Source organism: Saxophila tyrrhenica, assembly GCF_035928015.1.
Source record: "Saxophila tyrrhenica strain CCFEE 5935 chromosome Unknown scaffold_15, whole genome shotgun sequence".
Classification (NCBI taxonomy): Eukaryota; Fungi; Ascomycota; class Dothideomycetes; order Mycosphaerellales; family Extremaceae; genus Saxophila; species Saxophila tyrrhenica.
In genome coordinates, this window is record NW_027041747.1 from 508420 (window position 1) to 524348 (window position 15929).

At 55.9% G+C, this 15929-nt stretch overlaps 6 protein-coding genes across 6 annotated transcripts; 3 read left to right on the forward strand and 3 right to left on the reverse strand.

The window, feature by feature from the left end:
• Positions 1-1028: 1028 nt before the first annotated feature.
• LTR77_008820 (uncharacterized protein) lies at positions 1029-2397 on the forward strand (the record flags this gene model as incomplete). The annotated part of the gene is made up of 2 exons (XM_064806049.1): positions 1029-1326; positions 1412-2397. The coding sequence occupies 2 exons, from the start codon at positions 1029-1031 to the stop codon at positions 2395-2397; spliced, it is 1284 nt and encodes a 427-aa protein (XP_064655908.1).
• A 265-nt stretch (positions 2398-2662) lies between these two features.
• LTR77_008821 (uncharacterized protein) lies at positions 2663-3940 on the reverse strand (the record flags this gene model as incomplete). Its single annotated transcript, XM_064806050.1, has 2 exons — positions 2663-3429; positions 3469-3940. 2 exons carry the CDS (start codon positions 3938-3940, stop codon positions 2663-2665), a joined length of 1239 nt encoding a protein of 412 aa, XP_064655909.1.
• Positions 3941-4246: 306 nt separating this feature from the next.
• LTR77_008822 (uncharacterized protein) lies at positions 4247-6546 on the forward strand (the record flags this gene model as incomplete). Its single annotated transcript, XM_064806051.1, has 2 exons — positions 4247-4310; positions 4379-6546. The coding sequence occupies 2 exons, from the start codon at positions 4247-4249 to the stop codon at positions 6544-6546; spliced, it is 2232 nt and encodes a 743-aa protein (XP_064655910.1).
• A 1001-nt stretch (positions 6547-7547) lies between these two features.
• LTR77_008823 (uncharacterized protein) lies at positions 7548-8838 on the forward strand (the record flags this gene model as incomplete). Its single annotated transcript, XM_064806052.1, has 6 exons — positions 7548-7829; positions 7880-8054; positions 8120-8166; positions 8228-8345; positions 8397-8705; positions 8762-8838. 6 exons carry the CDS (start codon positions 7548-7550, stop codon positions 8836-8838), a joined length of 1008 nt encoding a protein of 335 aa, XP_064655911.1.
• A 356-nt stretch (positions 8839-9194) lies between these two features.
• Positions 9195-11329, reverse strand: LTR77_008824 (uncharacterized protein; the record flags this gene model as incomplete). Its single annotated transcript, XM_064806053.1, has 7 exons — positions 9195-9411; positions 9478-9527; positions 9600-9762; positions 9826-9963; positions 10075-10953; positions 11009-11189; positions 11245-11329. The coding sequence occupies 7 exons, from the start codon at positions 11327-11329 to the stop codon at positions 9195-9197; spliced, it is 1713 nt and encodes a 570-aa protein (XP_064655912.1).
• Positions 11330-11708: 379 nt separating this feature from the next.
• RTC1 (SEA (Seh1-associated) complex subunit) lies at positions 11709-15616 on the reverse strand (the record flags this gene model as incomplete). Its single annotated transcript, XM_064806054.1, has 3 exons — positions 11709-14866; positions 14993-15001; positions 15046-15616. The coding sequence occupies 3 exons, from the start codon at positions 15614-15616 to the stop codon at positions 11709-11711; spliced, it is 3738 nt and encodes a 1245-aa protein (XP_064655913.1).
• Between the last annotated feature and the right edge of the window lie 313 nt (positions 15617-15929).

Genomic DNA, 15929 nt, shown 5'->3' on the forward strand with positions numbered 1-15929 from the left:
AGTACTGTGCATACTTGGAGCTTCCTCTCCCAGCACCTGGGAGCCCGCGCTGTGGTTTCCTCGTTGTGAGAACATGGTGTTGAGTTGGTAGGGTGCTCTAGAAGTGTCGGATGTATGAGCAACAGAGCTTGTCCTGGAAGAGAAGAGATGAAAAAGTCTGTTAGTTGCATGACTGATAAAACAAATTCTGATGACACCACAAGCGCTTTCAATCCCGTCCAAATGGAGCCAGTCGCAAGCGCACCCAAAGCAGTCTAGCACGCGTTTTAGAGCGGTCTTACACGGCATCATCATTTCACCCTTACAATAACTCCTTCTCCCATTACACACTCCAACTTCGCTTCATCACCCTCTTGCCTATTCGGGTTGCGACATCCTGCCACTCATGCGATGCCTCGACCAACAGACCACTACACCCACGACCAATTCGAGCTAATCTCAGGCTCCGATTACACCACTGGCACCATCCGCTGCCGACACTGTCAATCGTGGGGCGGTAGCAATAGGCCTCTGCACCGCAAGAAAGATCACTTATTGAGATGTCCTCAGTACTTGACGTGGAGGGCGGCGGGCAATGGGCAAGACATTGCTCCGCCCAATCCGTATAACAAAAGGACTGGTTCTGCGCTGGATAATCCCGAGTAATTCGTCATGACACTATTCTGTTACGATAAGTTCTGATTACTGAAGCAATTGTAGCACATATGCCTCCTCGCCATTGCAAGGAGACGCTGCTTCGGGCTTCTCTCCCAATGCTCCTCGAAGCCGCCCACCAGGTGTGTCATCAATCGAGTCTCACGTTGTGGATGGAACCTTGACCTAGCGTTCAGAGATCAACTCGTTCTTCGATGAGTTCTGGGACGATAACGCGACTCAGAAGGTAGGTCTCTTCTGTACCCATGTCGTTGCTCTCTAGCATAGCAGAGGTCTAGGACTCGAGATGAAGAGTTGTCTTAGAGCTCAATTCTTATCATCTCTTGACTCTCCGTCCAAGAGGACTTGCAAGTCCACTAACTCGTACCCAGTGCATGCGCTCGCGCTGTAAATACTGCGGGACACAACGAGCCAAGAACACAACACGGCAGTGGGAACACCTTCAACAATGCAACGCATTCTTGGCCACTCCAGAAGGCCAACAAGCGCTGGCTGATGCGGCGTTGGACCAAGTCGACCCTGCGGCCGCAGATGTCACGAGCACTCCGACCGCCCAAGGTCCAATGGTGAAGCCATACAAGTTCAACACTGGACCGAACCCCAACTTCGCACGTCCAACACGTCCAACACAGCCTGCGAAAGCTAGCAAAGCGGCGAACAAGGCAGCAGCCAGTCCGTCTCCACTCCCACTCTTACATTACGATACTGACCAGCTCCTCCCCAGGACCCCCCTCCATCCCCAAACCCTCCCTAACAGCCTACCTCCTCTCCAAACTCTCCACCCCGCTCACCACCTCCTCCCAACCCCCCTTCCTCAGCCGCGCCGGCCGCGGCACCCTCACCCTCCCCCACCTCTCCACCTTCCTCACCCAACAATCCCACCTCTCCCGCGCCCTGCCCTCCTTCATCGGCAAATTAATCGGCAAACTCCGCCTTCCTCCCGTCGACAACCCCCAACTGCACACCGACTGGCGCGCCTTCGACCTCCTCGCCTCCACTCTAAACAACGCAAAGCGCGAACTGGAATTCCTCCGCACCACAGCCTCCAAATACAACATCCCCGTCTCCCCCACCGAACCCCCACGACACGCGACGAAAGCTTTGCTAGACCTCCTCGAGTCCGCCTCAGCCCCTTCCGCAGGGTTACTAGAAGGCCTAATAACCCTCTGGGCCCTCGAACACCTCCACCTCACCTCCTGGCACCACGCACTCAGCACCCAGCAAACCACGCCGGCACCCCCCCATCCCCCTCCCACGTCCTCTTACAGCCTACCGACATTCTATCAATCCCCTTACGCGCCGTCCTCGTTCCCTTCTCACCAGCAAGCGGCGATACCATCTCATTCCGCCACGCTAAAAGAGGCGCTGATACCCAACTGGACGTCCCCGGGCTTCGCGCAGTTCGTCGATGCGTGTCGCGCGATTGTGGACGAGGTGGCGAATGCGCAGACGAGCGGGAGTGGGGCGAGGGAGTTGGGAAATGCGGAGAGTGTGGCTGGACAGGTTTTGTGGGGGTGGGGAGGGATGTGGCCGGAGGTTGAGGAGGAAGGAGAGGGATCCCCTGGCGGGGATGGGGAGGGAAATGGGGTGGGTGGGACGAATGAAGCGCCGATCTTGATTGATGGGAATGGAGACGACGACGGGGATGGAGACGACGACGGGGATGGAGACGATGACGGGGATGGTGGGGAGGGGATGGAAGTTTGTCTGGTGGATCTTGAGGTGGGAGGGGAAAGTGTGTAGGAGTAATGTAGTGATAGCGTCTTGTAGTCACTGCGCTGGAGATGGGCAGACGATGTAATTGAGGAATTCGGAACGGACTTCGCCTTCACAAACTGTCTAAGAACGTTGGGGTATTCTAGCATATCAGCGAACTATGGTTACAGGCCTCGCCATCTCCGCTCCTGCGCATGCGTGTCTCAACAAGAGGTCCCACCGTCGCCATCCATCCTCCGCCGCCTTTGCTGTTCCTCATCTCTCCTCCACCTTCCCATCCAAACAGCACACACTAATCCTCATGACTCATCATCCCAAACCCCACGGCAACCACCACACACGCCCCCGCCCACATCCCCGCATACCCCATCGCGCCTCCCAAATCCGTCCCCTCCACAGTCGCGAAAACCCTCACAGCCGTGTTCACAAACGCCCCCGCGCTCAACACCGCCGTCCGCTTCGCCAGCACCTCCGCCCGTCGACTCCATCCGCTCTCCCCGTAGCCGAGATTATACGCGAAGGTCTCGCCTAAGGTTGCTGTGGCGGGGTTGAATCGTTTCGGCTTTCGTGTGGAAAGGCGGGGAGGGGTGACGGAAGTGCCTGCGGCAGCGATGGTAGGGCGGAAGAGGAACGCGCACGCCGCGAAACCTGGCACGGCGAACCAGGGGAGGAGTTGGGCGATCGAGAGATCGTGCGCGGACATGGAGGCGAGGTTGTCGAAGTGGCTGATCAGAAAGACGCCGAGGTCGAGGGCGTGGTGGGAGAGGTAGAAGGTTGTTGCGAAGATGGACGCGGCCATGGCGGAGGTAAGGAGGAGGATGGAGGCGTCGGTTGCGAGGGCTTGGTTGGACGTGCGGGGGGTGAGGGGGTCGTGGGCGCGGGTAAGGGGCGCGAGGAGGGCGAAGGGGAGGGCGGTGACGAGGATGTCGGTGAGGAGGGAGAAGGTAAGGGGGGCGAGAGGGAGGGCGTAGTAGGAGTGCAGGAGGTGGTGGAAGGGTTGGTTGGTGAGGAGGGTGAGGGCGGCGATGTCTTCGTCTATTTCGTTCTTGTTAGCAAGCACTACATATGATTAAGTGGTTAGATGGAGAGGAGACGTACAGTCGTAACCAGCAACCCACCCAACACCCAACTGCACCACCTTCCACCCCAAAACCCCAGCAATCTGCAGCGGATCGTCCAACTTCCTGCTCGCCGTCGCGAGCTGCAGACCCGACCACTCGGCGGTAAAAGTATGGATCAGCGTGCTCAGGCTGAAACTCAGCATCACCAGCAACGGGAAGCGCACCGCCGAAGGCAGACGCGAGGCGGCGTAGGTGCGCGGCGGGGCGGGCGTGAGGTGCGGTGGTGAGTCCATGGGTTCCTGTGGTGGTGAGGTGTTGGATCTTGTTACATCGCGCGCGGTGCGCTTGACGGCGGAGCTGAATTGGTCGTCGGGGCGGACGGTGAGGAAGGGGACGTGGGAGGACATGATTGGCGGTGGAGGTGGTGGTGGAGGAGGTAACAGGGTGGTGGGAGTGTTTGTTGTGGGCTGGAATGCGACTGAGGCGCGAACTGGAGCTGGGAGCGTCATTGTGGCGTTTCGTTCCTGACCGCGACTTTTGAAGACGAGGGTGACGAAGACGATCGTTCCTGATGACAACTCGTATTCCTCTCTTTGGCAGCAGCAGCAGCCGATTGTTGCAGAACAGGCAGCGCCATTCGATGCTCCGATGGGTACACAATTGAGGTAGTTTCGTCTTTCATACTCTCCATACCATCCCATCTCGTCTTACAAGATGAGAGCTCTTCTCCTTCTTGCAACGGCTCTGCTGGCAGACGCATCCTCCCTCACGCCCCCTGTATTGCCGCTCATAGTTCGCACTCCTTACCTGTCAACATGGCTCGGCAGTGCTCGAGAGGAACCTTGGGAGCATTGGCCTCACTTTTGGACCGGCAACTCGGTAGGTGGCAACAACCCCTGTCGGCCAACTCCTATTGAACGATCAGCAGGTCGGGCTGTCTGTTCTAGCATCTGTGCCGGAGACATCAACTGTATATCCTCTCCTTGGACGGGCTCATGACTCTCTGAACGGGTCGTCGAAGCACTACAACATCTCCCATCCGGTCTATCTTGGCTCGGACTACGATGCCTCGACCACAAATCTGTCGTACTCCATCCCTTCGACCAAGGACTCGCAAGACCATGTGGAGTTGACGTTGTCCTTTCTCTCGCCTATAACACCGACCTCAACCCTACGGCAGGCCATCCCGGCAAGCTACTTGGCTGTACATGCGAAGGGCGACTTCGACGTTAGCATCTACGTTGACCTAAACGGACAATGGGTTAGCGGAGACCGGGATGCTGACATCGTCTGGTCTATCGACGAGCCTAAGACCGAGTCGGAGGACGATGTGCAGCTGAAGACCTTCAGAGTCAAGAGGAAGCACGAATTACTCTTCTCTGAGAAAAGGCAGCAGGCAGAATGGGGCGAGCTGCACTTTACTGGCCCCAAGGATGCTACCCACGAATGCGGCACATCCTCCGCTCTACGGCAGCACTTCGCCACGCACGGCCTTCTGAGCGACACAGTCGACGACAAGTACCGCTCAATCATGGACGATGAGCCTGTCTTTGGCTTCAGCAAGACCTTCAACCTTAGCTCCGACCACAACATCACTTCACACCACCACTCCTCACCCGCCGAATCCAGCGTCCTCTTCACCATCGCCCACCTCCAAGACCCAGTAACCCAGTTCGCTTCCGCCCGCGGCCTGACCTTCATGCGGCCGCTTTGGAAATCCTACTTCTCTACTGCCACCTCCCTAATCCACTTCCACTACTCCGACTACCACCACGCCTTGGCACTCGCTGCGAACTACTCGTCCCAACTCAGGCTTGACGCCGTTACCTCCGTCCCCAATTCATCCTACCCCGAGCTCGTCCCTCTAACCCCTCGTCAAGTCCTCGGCGCCACTGTCTTCTCCGGCACACCAGACTCGCCTCTCTTATTCCTGAAAGAGATCTCTTCGAACGGCAACAGCCAAACGATCGACGTCATCTTCCCTGCCTTTCCGTTCTTCCTCTACACCCAACCGCGATGGCTAGCCTACTTACTCGAGCCGCTGCTGGAGCATATGGGAAGCGGGCAGTATCCGAACGACTACGCGATGCATGATCTGGGAGCACACTTTCCGAATCTGACTGGGCATCCTCTGGGGAATGATGAGTACATGCCTGTAGAGGAGTGTGGAGATATCGTAATCATGGGGCTAGCTCTACTAAACAGCCTGAAGCATGGCTCCGACCACCTCCCTGTGTCGCCCTGGAGCGCTCTCGGCAGCTCTAAAACGCCTCCCGACCTCGCCACCCTACCAGCAGACGCCTCTCCCTTCGCCCTTTCACACGAAACCCGAGACGCAATCCCCTTCCTCGACACCGCCTGGTCCAGCCCCCTCTCCTCCCACCAAGCCAACCACTACCTCATCCGCACCTACCCCCTCTTCCGCCGCTGGACATCGTACCTAATCTCCTATTCCCTCTACCCGGAGAACCAGCTCTGCACCGACGACTTCGCCGGCTGGCTGCCCTTACAAACCAATCTCGCTCTGAAAGGTATCGTCGGGATTAGGGCGATGAGTCAGATGGCTGGTATGCTGGGCAAAGAGGAAGAGAGGAGGGATTTAAGGAATGTGAGTGAGACGTACGTCAAGGTCTGGGAAGAGGAGGGCATGGCGAGGGATGGGGGGAGGGCGAAGTTGAGTTATGGGTGGGAGGGGAGTTGGACTACTTTGTATAGTCTTTTTGCGGATGCTGTGTTGTGCTTTCATCCCGATGGCGGAGACGGAGGAGCGGTTGACGAGCCGTCGGCGCAATTACCCTTGCCACGGGGGTCGGAAGACCAGCAACCTCTACACCAGAGCCCACGCCCTGGACCCGACCTTCGGAATAAGACTTCGAACAACTTTATCCCTGACCACATCTACACCACCCAGTCGACCTGGTACCAGACCGCGATCCAAAATTACGGCCTCCCACTGCAAGTACTCCCCACCCCTGCACAGTCACTCAGGTCTCTAACACTGTCAAAGCGACTCCCGCCACCTCTACACCAAATCCGACTGGGCGTTCCAAGCCGCATCCGTCGCTTCGCCCTCAACCCGACACGCGATTGTCGAGGCGATCGCGAAGTGGGTTAATCACACGGCGACGGATGGCCCGCTGACGGATTTGTATCGGACCGAGGGGAATGGGGGGTGGCCGGGGGGATTGAGGTTTAGAGCGAGGCCGGTTGTGGGGAGTTGGTTTGCGCCTTTGGTGGTGGTGGGGAGGGGATTTGGGGGGTAGGTGATGTACGGATATTGTATGTGTAGGTATCGAGTCAATGCGTGGAAGGAAGATGATGTGGTGCAAGGATGTGCATCCGCATATTGTTGGTAGTCTCGGTCGTCCAGAATAGCCTTTGACGCACGACAAGGCTATGTTTCGCACACTGTGAAGGAACGAGTGATCGTCATGCTCCTCCTATATGTTATATCCAGCATCGCTGTAGTCCGAGAGTCCCTTGAGATTCCCTAAGGCCTCCAGAGTTCTATAATACCTTAACCCTTCACAACTCTTCCAAACCTTCAAGGACCAGCCACGTTCCAGAACCCCCCACACAAACCCATGTGCCACCAGCGACTCCGCGAACCAGGATCATCCTCCATCATCTCGTCCGCTCGCGGCTCGGAACAACGCTATCACGCTATCAGCTGCATAGCGCCGATTGGACGTGAGACCGCGGCAGGCTGTGCTGTGCTGTGCTTGTGTGTGTGGTAACAGTCAGCAGGTTGCTTTGTACCTCCCCTCTGTTGCGGAAGCTCGTGACTTGCAGCTTCTCGCACCGCGAAACAAGAGGCTCAAGCAGAGACGGGACAGAGCTGGAGCTGAGAGCACTTTCAAGCTTTCGGCACAAGCTGTCAAGATCAAGAGCACCTGCAGTCCTCTGCGCCTTGGACTTCTATCTACGATCTACCGTGCTTGCATCCACGACTGGCGACTGACCGACTTTGACTGACCGCTCCACTCCACTCTTCTCTACTACTGCCGCTGCCGACTAAGATACGACCCCGCCACCCTACCGCTGAAGTGGACTCCCGAAGCGACACACCCCACACCGCAGCCGCAGGGTGAGTGAATGAGTGAGTGAGGGAGAGCGATGAGCGTAGCCTCCGACTACCCCTACTTGCGACAACGACTGGTGGAGGAAGAAGCGCGAGGAGGGGCGCAGGCGCATGGGCGTCAGGATTCTGCTGCGACGATCAAAGCTCCCGTGCGTGTGGCTTCTAACCCTACCACCCCAATGGCGAGACTGACTGGTGCGGATTGTAAGGTCGACGATGGCAAAATGTCCTCCGCCCCCCTCCCCGTACCGACAAAGGAGAACGACTGGCTCGGTTTCTGCCAGAGCGCGGTCAAATTGCAGAATGGTGATAGACGGGTACGCTCTCCCTCATCTAAGTCAAGAAGGCGTTTGCTGATTTTGCGCAGGGCTCGCTGAAGAAGCGGACAGATTACGGCGCTGCCTTCGCGGCTTCGGGCGTGACGACTTATTATTGCTCGGCGAAGGGGTGTGCGTATCAGGGGCATGTGAGTGTGGATATGGTGTGGAAGGTGGTGATGCGGGATGAGAAGTTGGGGTTGAAAGTGCGGTGGGGGTTTTTGGGTGAGTGCTGTTCGCCGGAGTGTAAAAGGAGGTTTGCGGGAGTGGTATGCTGATGGCGCGGGCAGCTAAGAGCCACATCAAGCAGGCTTCGGTGCAGGGGCGGCAGTATCAGGTAAGGCCATACCGTCGCAATACGGGGGCCGTTTCCAGGTGCTAATGCGAGTGTGAAACAGTTCCAATGCCCAATCTGCATCTACTCCTACGGCCACGCCGAAGGCCGCGTCTGGAAAGGTGTCGACATCTTCATGGACCACGTCTCCTCCCACCGCGGCATGAGCATAAGCTTTGAAGGTACCCCTTGCCCCCCTTGCCCCGTCACTTCACTCTCTTACAAACATCCAGTCGCACAAAAACTCGGCGTCATAGCCGACCACGTCGCCGAAGACAAAGACGAATTCGACCTGAACCTCTACCCTCGCGACTACAAACACGACACCTCCGAGACCTCTTCTGTCAAATCGACTAACCCCGGCGCTCCCCTCTCTCGCGCCCCGACGAGGAGTAGTATTGTCGATTCACTCTGGTCACGAAAAGCGAGTACGGCTCCGCAGACGGATCCGGGGGTGAGTTTGCAGCGGACGAGTACGTGGAGAAGTGATCTTACGCGGACGGATTCGGTGGTTGAGGGGGCGAGTATTGATGAGGGGAATGGTGAGTGGAACCTATTTCGTGTGGTAACATGTGATGGTTTGCTGATGCAATGGTAGAAACGGAGCCGTGGAGTGAGGGGTTGAGTAATTTCAAATTGGATCGTGAGGAGGACTATTTGAGCCCGGACTTTTGAGATCGTGCGCCAGAGATAGGAGTCAGGGAAAAGGGTAGAAGCCGAGGAAGGCAATGGCGTGCTATGCATCAACCTGGAGAGCATGCCGCCGTCTAAGCGAGTGCCGACTGAGAGGATCGGAGAAGCAGTCGAGCGAGGCGAGGCAAGCATGCTCGGCAGTGCAGCATGTGCATGTGACAGCCGGTACGGCATATTGAGTAGCGCGTTTAGGAGCATCTACGAACTGTACGAAAAGGGATGTCCAGGCGAATGGCGATATGAAAAGACGAAAGGAACTTAGGCACTGGGAGGTACCTCATACCGTGAACGAATTGAACGTCCTACCAACACCACCTCTATCATCTAATGATCCAACTCTACTCAATATCCCACACCTCATCCTCGTCATTCCGAATATAAGGCACCGGCGCCTCACCCCCAAGCTTCACCTGACTGATCGTCTTCCCGTTTCCCAGGAAATCGAAAATGTTGTCCGGATCCATGTAGGTGATTTCGTAGTGTTCGTAGCGCGGGCGCTTGAGGAATTTGAGGTGGTGGAGGAGGCTGCCGGGCCAGATGTAGACTCTGCCGTTGCTGCGCTCGATGGGTAAGTATGAGTGTGTGGAAGACTGGGAAGGAGAGAGGGAGGAGAGGACGTACCGCTTGTTGTCTTTATACCAACTCTTACAGTCTTCGGCCCATATGCTTTGCTGTCCGGTAGTCAGTCTCTGCTTGCCTACCGCTCCTGGCCGGGTCATGTGACTGAGTGAGGGCAAGCGTACCTTTTTATGCCAAGCATCCATGTACGCATTCAATTGGGTTGTGACATTCTGCTTCGGCTCCATGCACTTGATGCGATCCTCCTGCATTTTGCGGCAGCATTGGAGGATGTACTCCATTTGGACTTCGTGGCTGGGGAGGGCGCAGCCTTGACCCCAGTTGCCTCTGCGCGCCAATGTCAGCGCCTCTCCGACTTCATGACGATGTTAAAGTGATGACGGTGCTTACCGTGGCCCGTTGATAACGAAGTAATTCGGGAATCCAGGCGCGGCTACGGAGGCGTAGACGTTGGGTTCGGGGGAGTCTTGCATCACTTGTCCTCCGGTGCCGATCATCTTGTAGTGCGGGAAATACTGGACGTTGAAGCTGCGGTTGATCAGCGAATATCTCGATGCTGTAAAGAAGATACTCAGGTCTCAGAGCCACCAACGTAAAGTGATGGTGTCTCAGAGAAGCCTTCAATCCGCTAGTACTTACCCAGTCGCACAGGCCAGCACGTCAACCTCGATATGCTTTCCCGTGATCGTCTCGAGCCCGGTAGGTGTGATTCTTTTGATATCATCAAACTCGCAGTTTACATTGTCCCGTATGAGCGCTTCGAGGTACCCATCACCAGGCGTCAGTCTCCGGCATCCAGGGCTCCAAGTAGGAATGATACGCTCCTTCAGATCATCGCGATGCGCCAGTCGTTGCCTCATCGAATCCTGCATAGCGCCCTTGACGAAAATGTTCAGCTCGGTCCCGCGGTTGAACATATCCCAGCCACCGTTAGCGATCTGCCGTTCAATCGTAGTCCGGTACTTGAGATGGTACGCCGGATCATCTCTGAACCTTTCCTTCTCCTTCTCAGTATACTTGTGCTTGCCCGCTGCAGCTGGATCCGCAGCGTCTGGGTCCGCTTCCTTGTTCGAAATGTTGGAGCCGAAGGGTGGAGCAATATAGGTGTTGTTCCGCATGAAGACGGTTAATTGCGACGCTGTTTCCGCGAGCTTAGGAACCATCTGAATCGAACTGGATCCAGTGCCAATCACGCCAACACGCTTGCCTTCCCAAGAGAGGTCTTGTGGCCAATTGGCGGAGTGGGCGAGTTCGCCTTTGAAGTCGTGAAGGCCTTCGATGTCAGGCCACTTCCACTTGGTCAACACGCCGGAGCCGTTGATGATGACGTTGCATTTGTCGACGAACTTGGATCCGTCCGTACGGTTCTTTAGGGTCACATGCCAAAGTCCTTCACGATCGTGCCACTCGGCTTCCACGACTTCGGTGTTGAGAACGACGAATGGCTCCAAATTGTGCTTGTTGTAGAAGCGCATGAAGTTGTCTTGGATCTCGGGTGCTGAAGCATAGAATTCGCTCCTGAGCAAAGCGTCAACCGGCATCGCAAGCATTCAACAGACGATATGAGACATACCATTCCGGATTCGGTTCGAACGGGAAGGTGTACGTGTGAGCGGGTATATCACAAGCGCATCCTGGGTATCGATTCTCCCACCACGTGCCCCCGACCGACGCATTCTTCTCGTAGCAGACGAGCTCGTAGTTGGTGAGGAACTTCCGCGCTTTGTGGGCGGCGAGCATGCCACTTGCACCCACTGGATGATCTCGTCAGCGATTAACTTGACCATCAAGCCTAATAAGGACACTCACTCCCAACATGAATGATCCGAGTCTTGACCGGATCACATTGCGGATGTTCGCCGACCATCATCGGCTTCTCGTCGGCGTGAGGCATCGTCGAAAGCTTTTGTCAGCGAACAATCGGATTGCAAAGAGTGTCCACGTAAATAGTATTCAACACGGGGACGGAACGAGGGACTGATGAGTACATGTATTTGTGAACATCTCGGTAGTCAGGCAAATAGACAGCTGCACAATGTTAGCTACCGAGGTTGAAGCGGGGAGCTGCTGTAGGTTTAGGATTCCAGGCCTTCAGTTCTCCTGGACGTCTGAACGAAAACGAAGTGGATGAGGAACACAAGAAGGATGTGGACTGACATCGCTCCTTGCACCCTTTTCTCCCTCAATCATCGTCCCCATGGCGGAGCTGATCTCATCAAGTGCCACCATGATACGTTTGAGTCGAAGAATTGCCGCAGACGAATCCGACTTGTTCAGGTCCCAGAACCAGACCGACTGCTCTTGACACTTCGGGGAGCGAGCACACTCCTCGTCTTCTCAACGGCTCTGTTGGCTTGAGCAGGCCACTCATCACTCTTGACCCTGCCGTGATCTCTGGACCGACGCTTCTTCTCCGCCAAAGCCGTCTTCTGTGCCCGCCAACTACCGGCAACGCAATCACAGAGGCACCCTGGTATCGGACAACCGCCATCGCCTTCTCCCGACTCTTGGAACCACACTTGAAGGCACGTCGCATGACCGGAATGATTGCAGAGCAGACAGGTCGTAAACACATGCGCGATGCCGGCCAATGCTGGACCCTCCCGAGCGAGCGGGCTGCGGTCGCACCAACAGACCGGGCACGGGAGTTGTTTGGTATTGCATGTCTCGCAAAGCAGCTTCGACATGCCATTGACGAGCGGCTTCCCGCAGCTGCCACACTTGAGATGAATGTAGTTGTCTTTGAGCGCCTGGTCGTAGACTCCTACGTGCACCGGGTACGAAAGCTTTCTTAGTTCTGCCGCTTCGTCGAACAGTTGTTGGCTCAACAGTTGATCGTGGTACGCCTCCAGCACAGCCTCAACCTGCAGCGGCTGCAGGCCGGAACTGACAATGGCATCGACGTAACCAAGCAGAACCTGTTCAACACCGTCCTGGTCAAAGCCCACCAATTTCAAGCTTTCGATGCATGCCGATGCAGTGACCTCGGTTTCGTTGGCAGGTAGAGGATGTGTGCGTGGGAGAAGCGGTCCGAGGAGCAGATACAGAGCTGCTGCGCTCTGTGCATTGCCCTTTCGTGCGTAGCCAGATGCCATTTCTTGAACAACATCTCTCAGCAGGAATGGTTTACCCAGCTCCACATCGGCATCACCGTCCTCTGGCAGGAACACAGATTCCAATTCGTGGGTGATGTCGTGAGCTTCAGGCTTCTCTGATGAGCAGCGGACGATACCGTTGTCACGGACACCGCCTGTCTTCTCGTGTCTTGCTGAAAATTTCTCTTCGATCGCCTGAATGTCTGGTACTTGCAGCTGCGGCGATGGTGGTTGAACCTCAGCCAGAGGAGATATGCCGTTTTCGTCCGGGTACGATCCGGGTCCGATGTGTTGGAAGTAAGATGTTTGCGGTGCGCCCGACGGTCCATGGCTTGCGTCGTTTCCGGCGTCTCCGTTGGTTAGAGCAATAGTATTATTAGCAGTGCGCGACTTGGTCCGCCCTAGAGTAGCTGTCCTCGCGATAGCCGCATCGGGCTTCGCAAAGAAATTGAATGCCTCGACGCCGTCCATGCTTGCGTCATTTTTCAGTCGTGTGCGGCTTGGACGTTCAGCTGGACGTTCAGCTACCATTCGCAATGGCCCAGAGATGGATTCGTTGCTGTTGAAGGATGACGGGAACGAAGGGTCCCTCGAGTCTGACGACTCAGCTAGAAATGCAAACGACTCGTTGCTGTCGTGTTTCTGCAGCTTCGGCTGAATCCAGACACCATTTTTGTCCGCCGATTCCAAAGACAGTGGTTCCTTGGGCTGAGTATTCCATCTATGAACCATGTCTCTTCTGTTGACACTGTTCGAGAGTTGTTGCTCCTGAAGTCCGTCGAGATTTCGCCTTGTAAGTGGAACTTCGTTTTCCTCTACTTGCTGAGTGGAGGGAGAACGAGGCCATGGTCTCTGCAATAAGGCGAAAGTTGGCAGCGTCAGCTGATTCTTCTCCTCAGGGACAGTAACAGATACTCCATCCTGCCGAGGTTGTGCTTGAGGCGTTCGTTGTTCGGAGGCGCTTTCAGAGATGGCCAATTGCTGCGCGATCGAGGACACAGGTTTTATATCAGCAGGTGATGAAGCTGGTGATCGCATTGGTCCGGCTACGCTTTTGCTCGCGATGTCGCGAAAGACGGAGCGATGCGTAATCTTCTTCCCTGTTTTCTCGCCTCCTAGAAGCTGCTGCTGCTTTGATCTGTGGCGTTCTTGAAGGTGATCTGTCATGATGAAACTCACGATTTGCCAACTTTGAGCCAGCCTGAAAAGATCCAATGCTTCGAGACACTTGGCATTTGACTCCACTAGCGTTCGGAAAGCAGCGAGGAAGTCCTTTTCGAGCAGAGCAGGCCGTAGGTCGAGACTCAGATGCTGCGCAAGGTACTTGAACGCTTGCGGGTCTTTGCGTATCTGCAGCAATCCACGACAAGCAGCCTGCGAAGGTCGAAAAGAGCGCCGGCCGGACAGCACGTCGGAGAGGTATGCTGTGGACAGCTGAGCATGAGCCTCATCGTTCATGGTTGTCATGCTCAGCGACTGAGTCCTCGACTTGACTGACGGCTCTCTACTGAGCTTTTCCGGCGATATACTCAAGAACGAGTGATCGACACTGTCATCAGCCCAACTGCGGCTAAGACCACTGTGATCCGGAGTCTGGTTGAGATCGATGCGCCTGCGCTGGGGTGCTGGCTGGGTTTGGTCCGTTTCGAAAGACCGCCGGCACCAGCGTCTTGTGGTGGCTATATTGACTTCACCTTGTGGCGAGACAGAGATGGCTTGCAGGTTCCTCTTCGTGATGGTTTTCGTAGCATATTGTATGTCAGTCTGGAGGAATACACCTTCTCTGCCCACGGTCCAAAGAAGATCTTGTGAGTGCCACAGAAGATCGCTCGGTGCTGAGGGATAGGTCGTAAGTTCTCTGAAGGGCAGGGCTGGCCTTCGGAGGTCCCAGACATGCAGCACAGGATGGCTGGGATCGTACGCTGTGACCAACTGCGTACAGTGTCTTGCACCATTGTCGTAGGCTTGAGAAGATTCGCAGGATGGACGCCATCGTGCATTCAGCACTGGGTGGGGCGTTCTGACCTCCCACGAGGCCTTCTGCCTTCGCGCGGTGGAGAAGTCCCAGACACGCACAGTCTTGTCAGCACTTGCGCTTGCTATGTGTTTCCCATCTGGATGCCAGTCGATAGCATTACATGTCACGCCGTGCGCTGGGATCTTAACCTTTGCTGTTTTCATGTTTCGCAAATCCCACCTCTGAATCCATCCACTGTCAGTGCCAAAGGCGAAGTCGACTCCCTCGGTCGGGCTCCACTTGACATCGCGGATTCCATCCGCTTGCCCTGAGTATTTGTGTTTGCTCTTCAGCGTGTTGGCAAGTCGTACGTCGCGCACTGCGTGAAGTCAGTACTACTGGTTTGCGTTGTTGTCAGTGCTGGTAACGCACCATCCCACAACCGCACAGTCCCGTCCTGGCTGCCAGAAAGAAGCAGACTGCCTCTATGAGGGTTGAACGTTACCTTGTGCACCTAAAGTGATTGGCACAAGAATTAGCAAGTCTCAGCACTGTGACACATTCTAATGCTTGCCTGGCGGGCGTGCTCATGCAGCTGAGCTGCTTGGAGTCCAGCATGACCAAGATCATATAGAATGATTTTGCCCGACGACGTAGCCGCAGCAACATAGTCACCAGAGTCACCTTTCGCCCAAGCCACATCGGCGATGTTGATCGAGTAGATCTGTCGAGCCTTGCCGGATGCCTGGGTGGGCGTGCTTCTAATAGCGCTTCGAAGGTTCACTTCTTCTGCGCAGGTACCGTCCTCGACCTTCACGGTCTTGAAGATCTCCTTTCCTCCTAGTAAGGCGTGCGTGCCAGATTCGTTAATGGCGATGGTGTTAATCTCTAGTCCGGTTCTGTGGGAAGCTGATGCATTTTGTGTCGCGCTCAAGGCGGCGAATCTAGGTCCGCCGCCATAGGGAATCCTGTCATCTTCTTCAGGACTCGGGGCGCGAGAGCTGTACCCAAAGAGACGTGTTGCTGCATCTCGAGCTCGTTGGAGTGGTCGTGGAGCCGGCAGAGGCGGCGCGCTTGGGGCGTCTCCTGACGCGAAGGGGATGGTGGACGACCGACGGGAATGGCTCATCCTCCTGGATCAATCTCCGGTTGCATCTTCCTTGCCTGTGCCTCCAGCGACTTGACTCAGTGGTGCCCTTCCTGGCCACGCAGGGGAAGGTGCGGTACTCAAGATTTGCGACTTGGATGTTTGAAGTACGAACGACCACGACTTTTGTCACGGACCCGGCACCTACCTCCTAGCCCGACAACAGAGAACGACAGGAGGCAACGAACTGTGCTTCCTCCATCAAAATCGGGCGACTTCACATCGCTTCCAGTGTCCTCGAGACTCGTGTCAACGCAGCATTACAGTCCCTTATCGTGCTTCTGGGCGTCTTCCC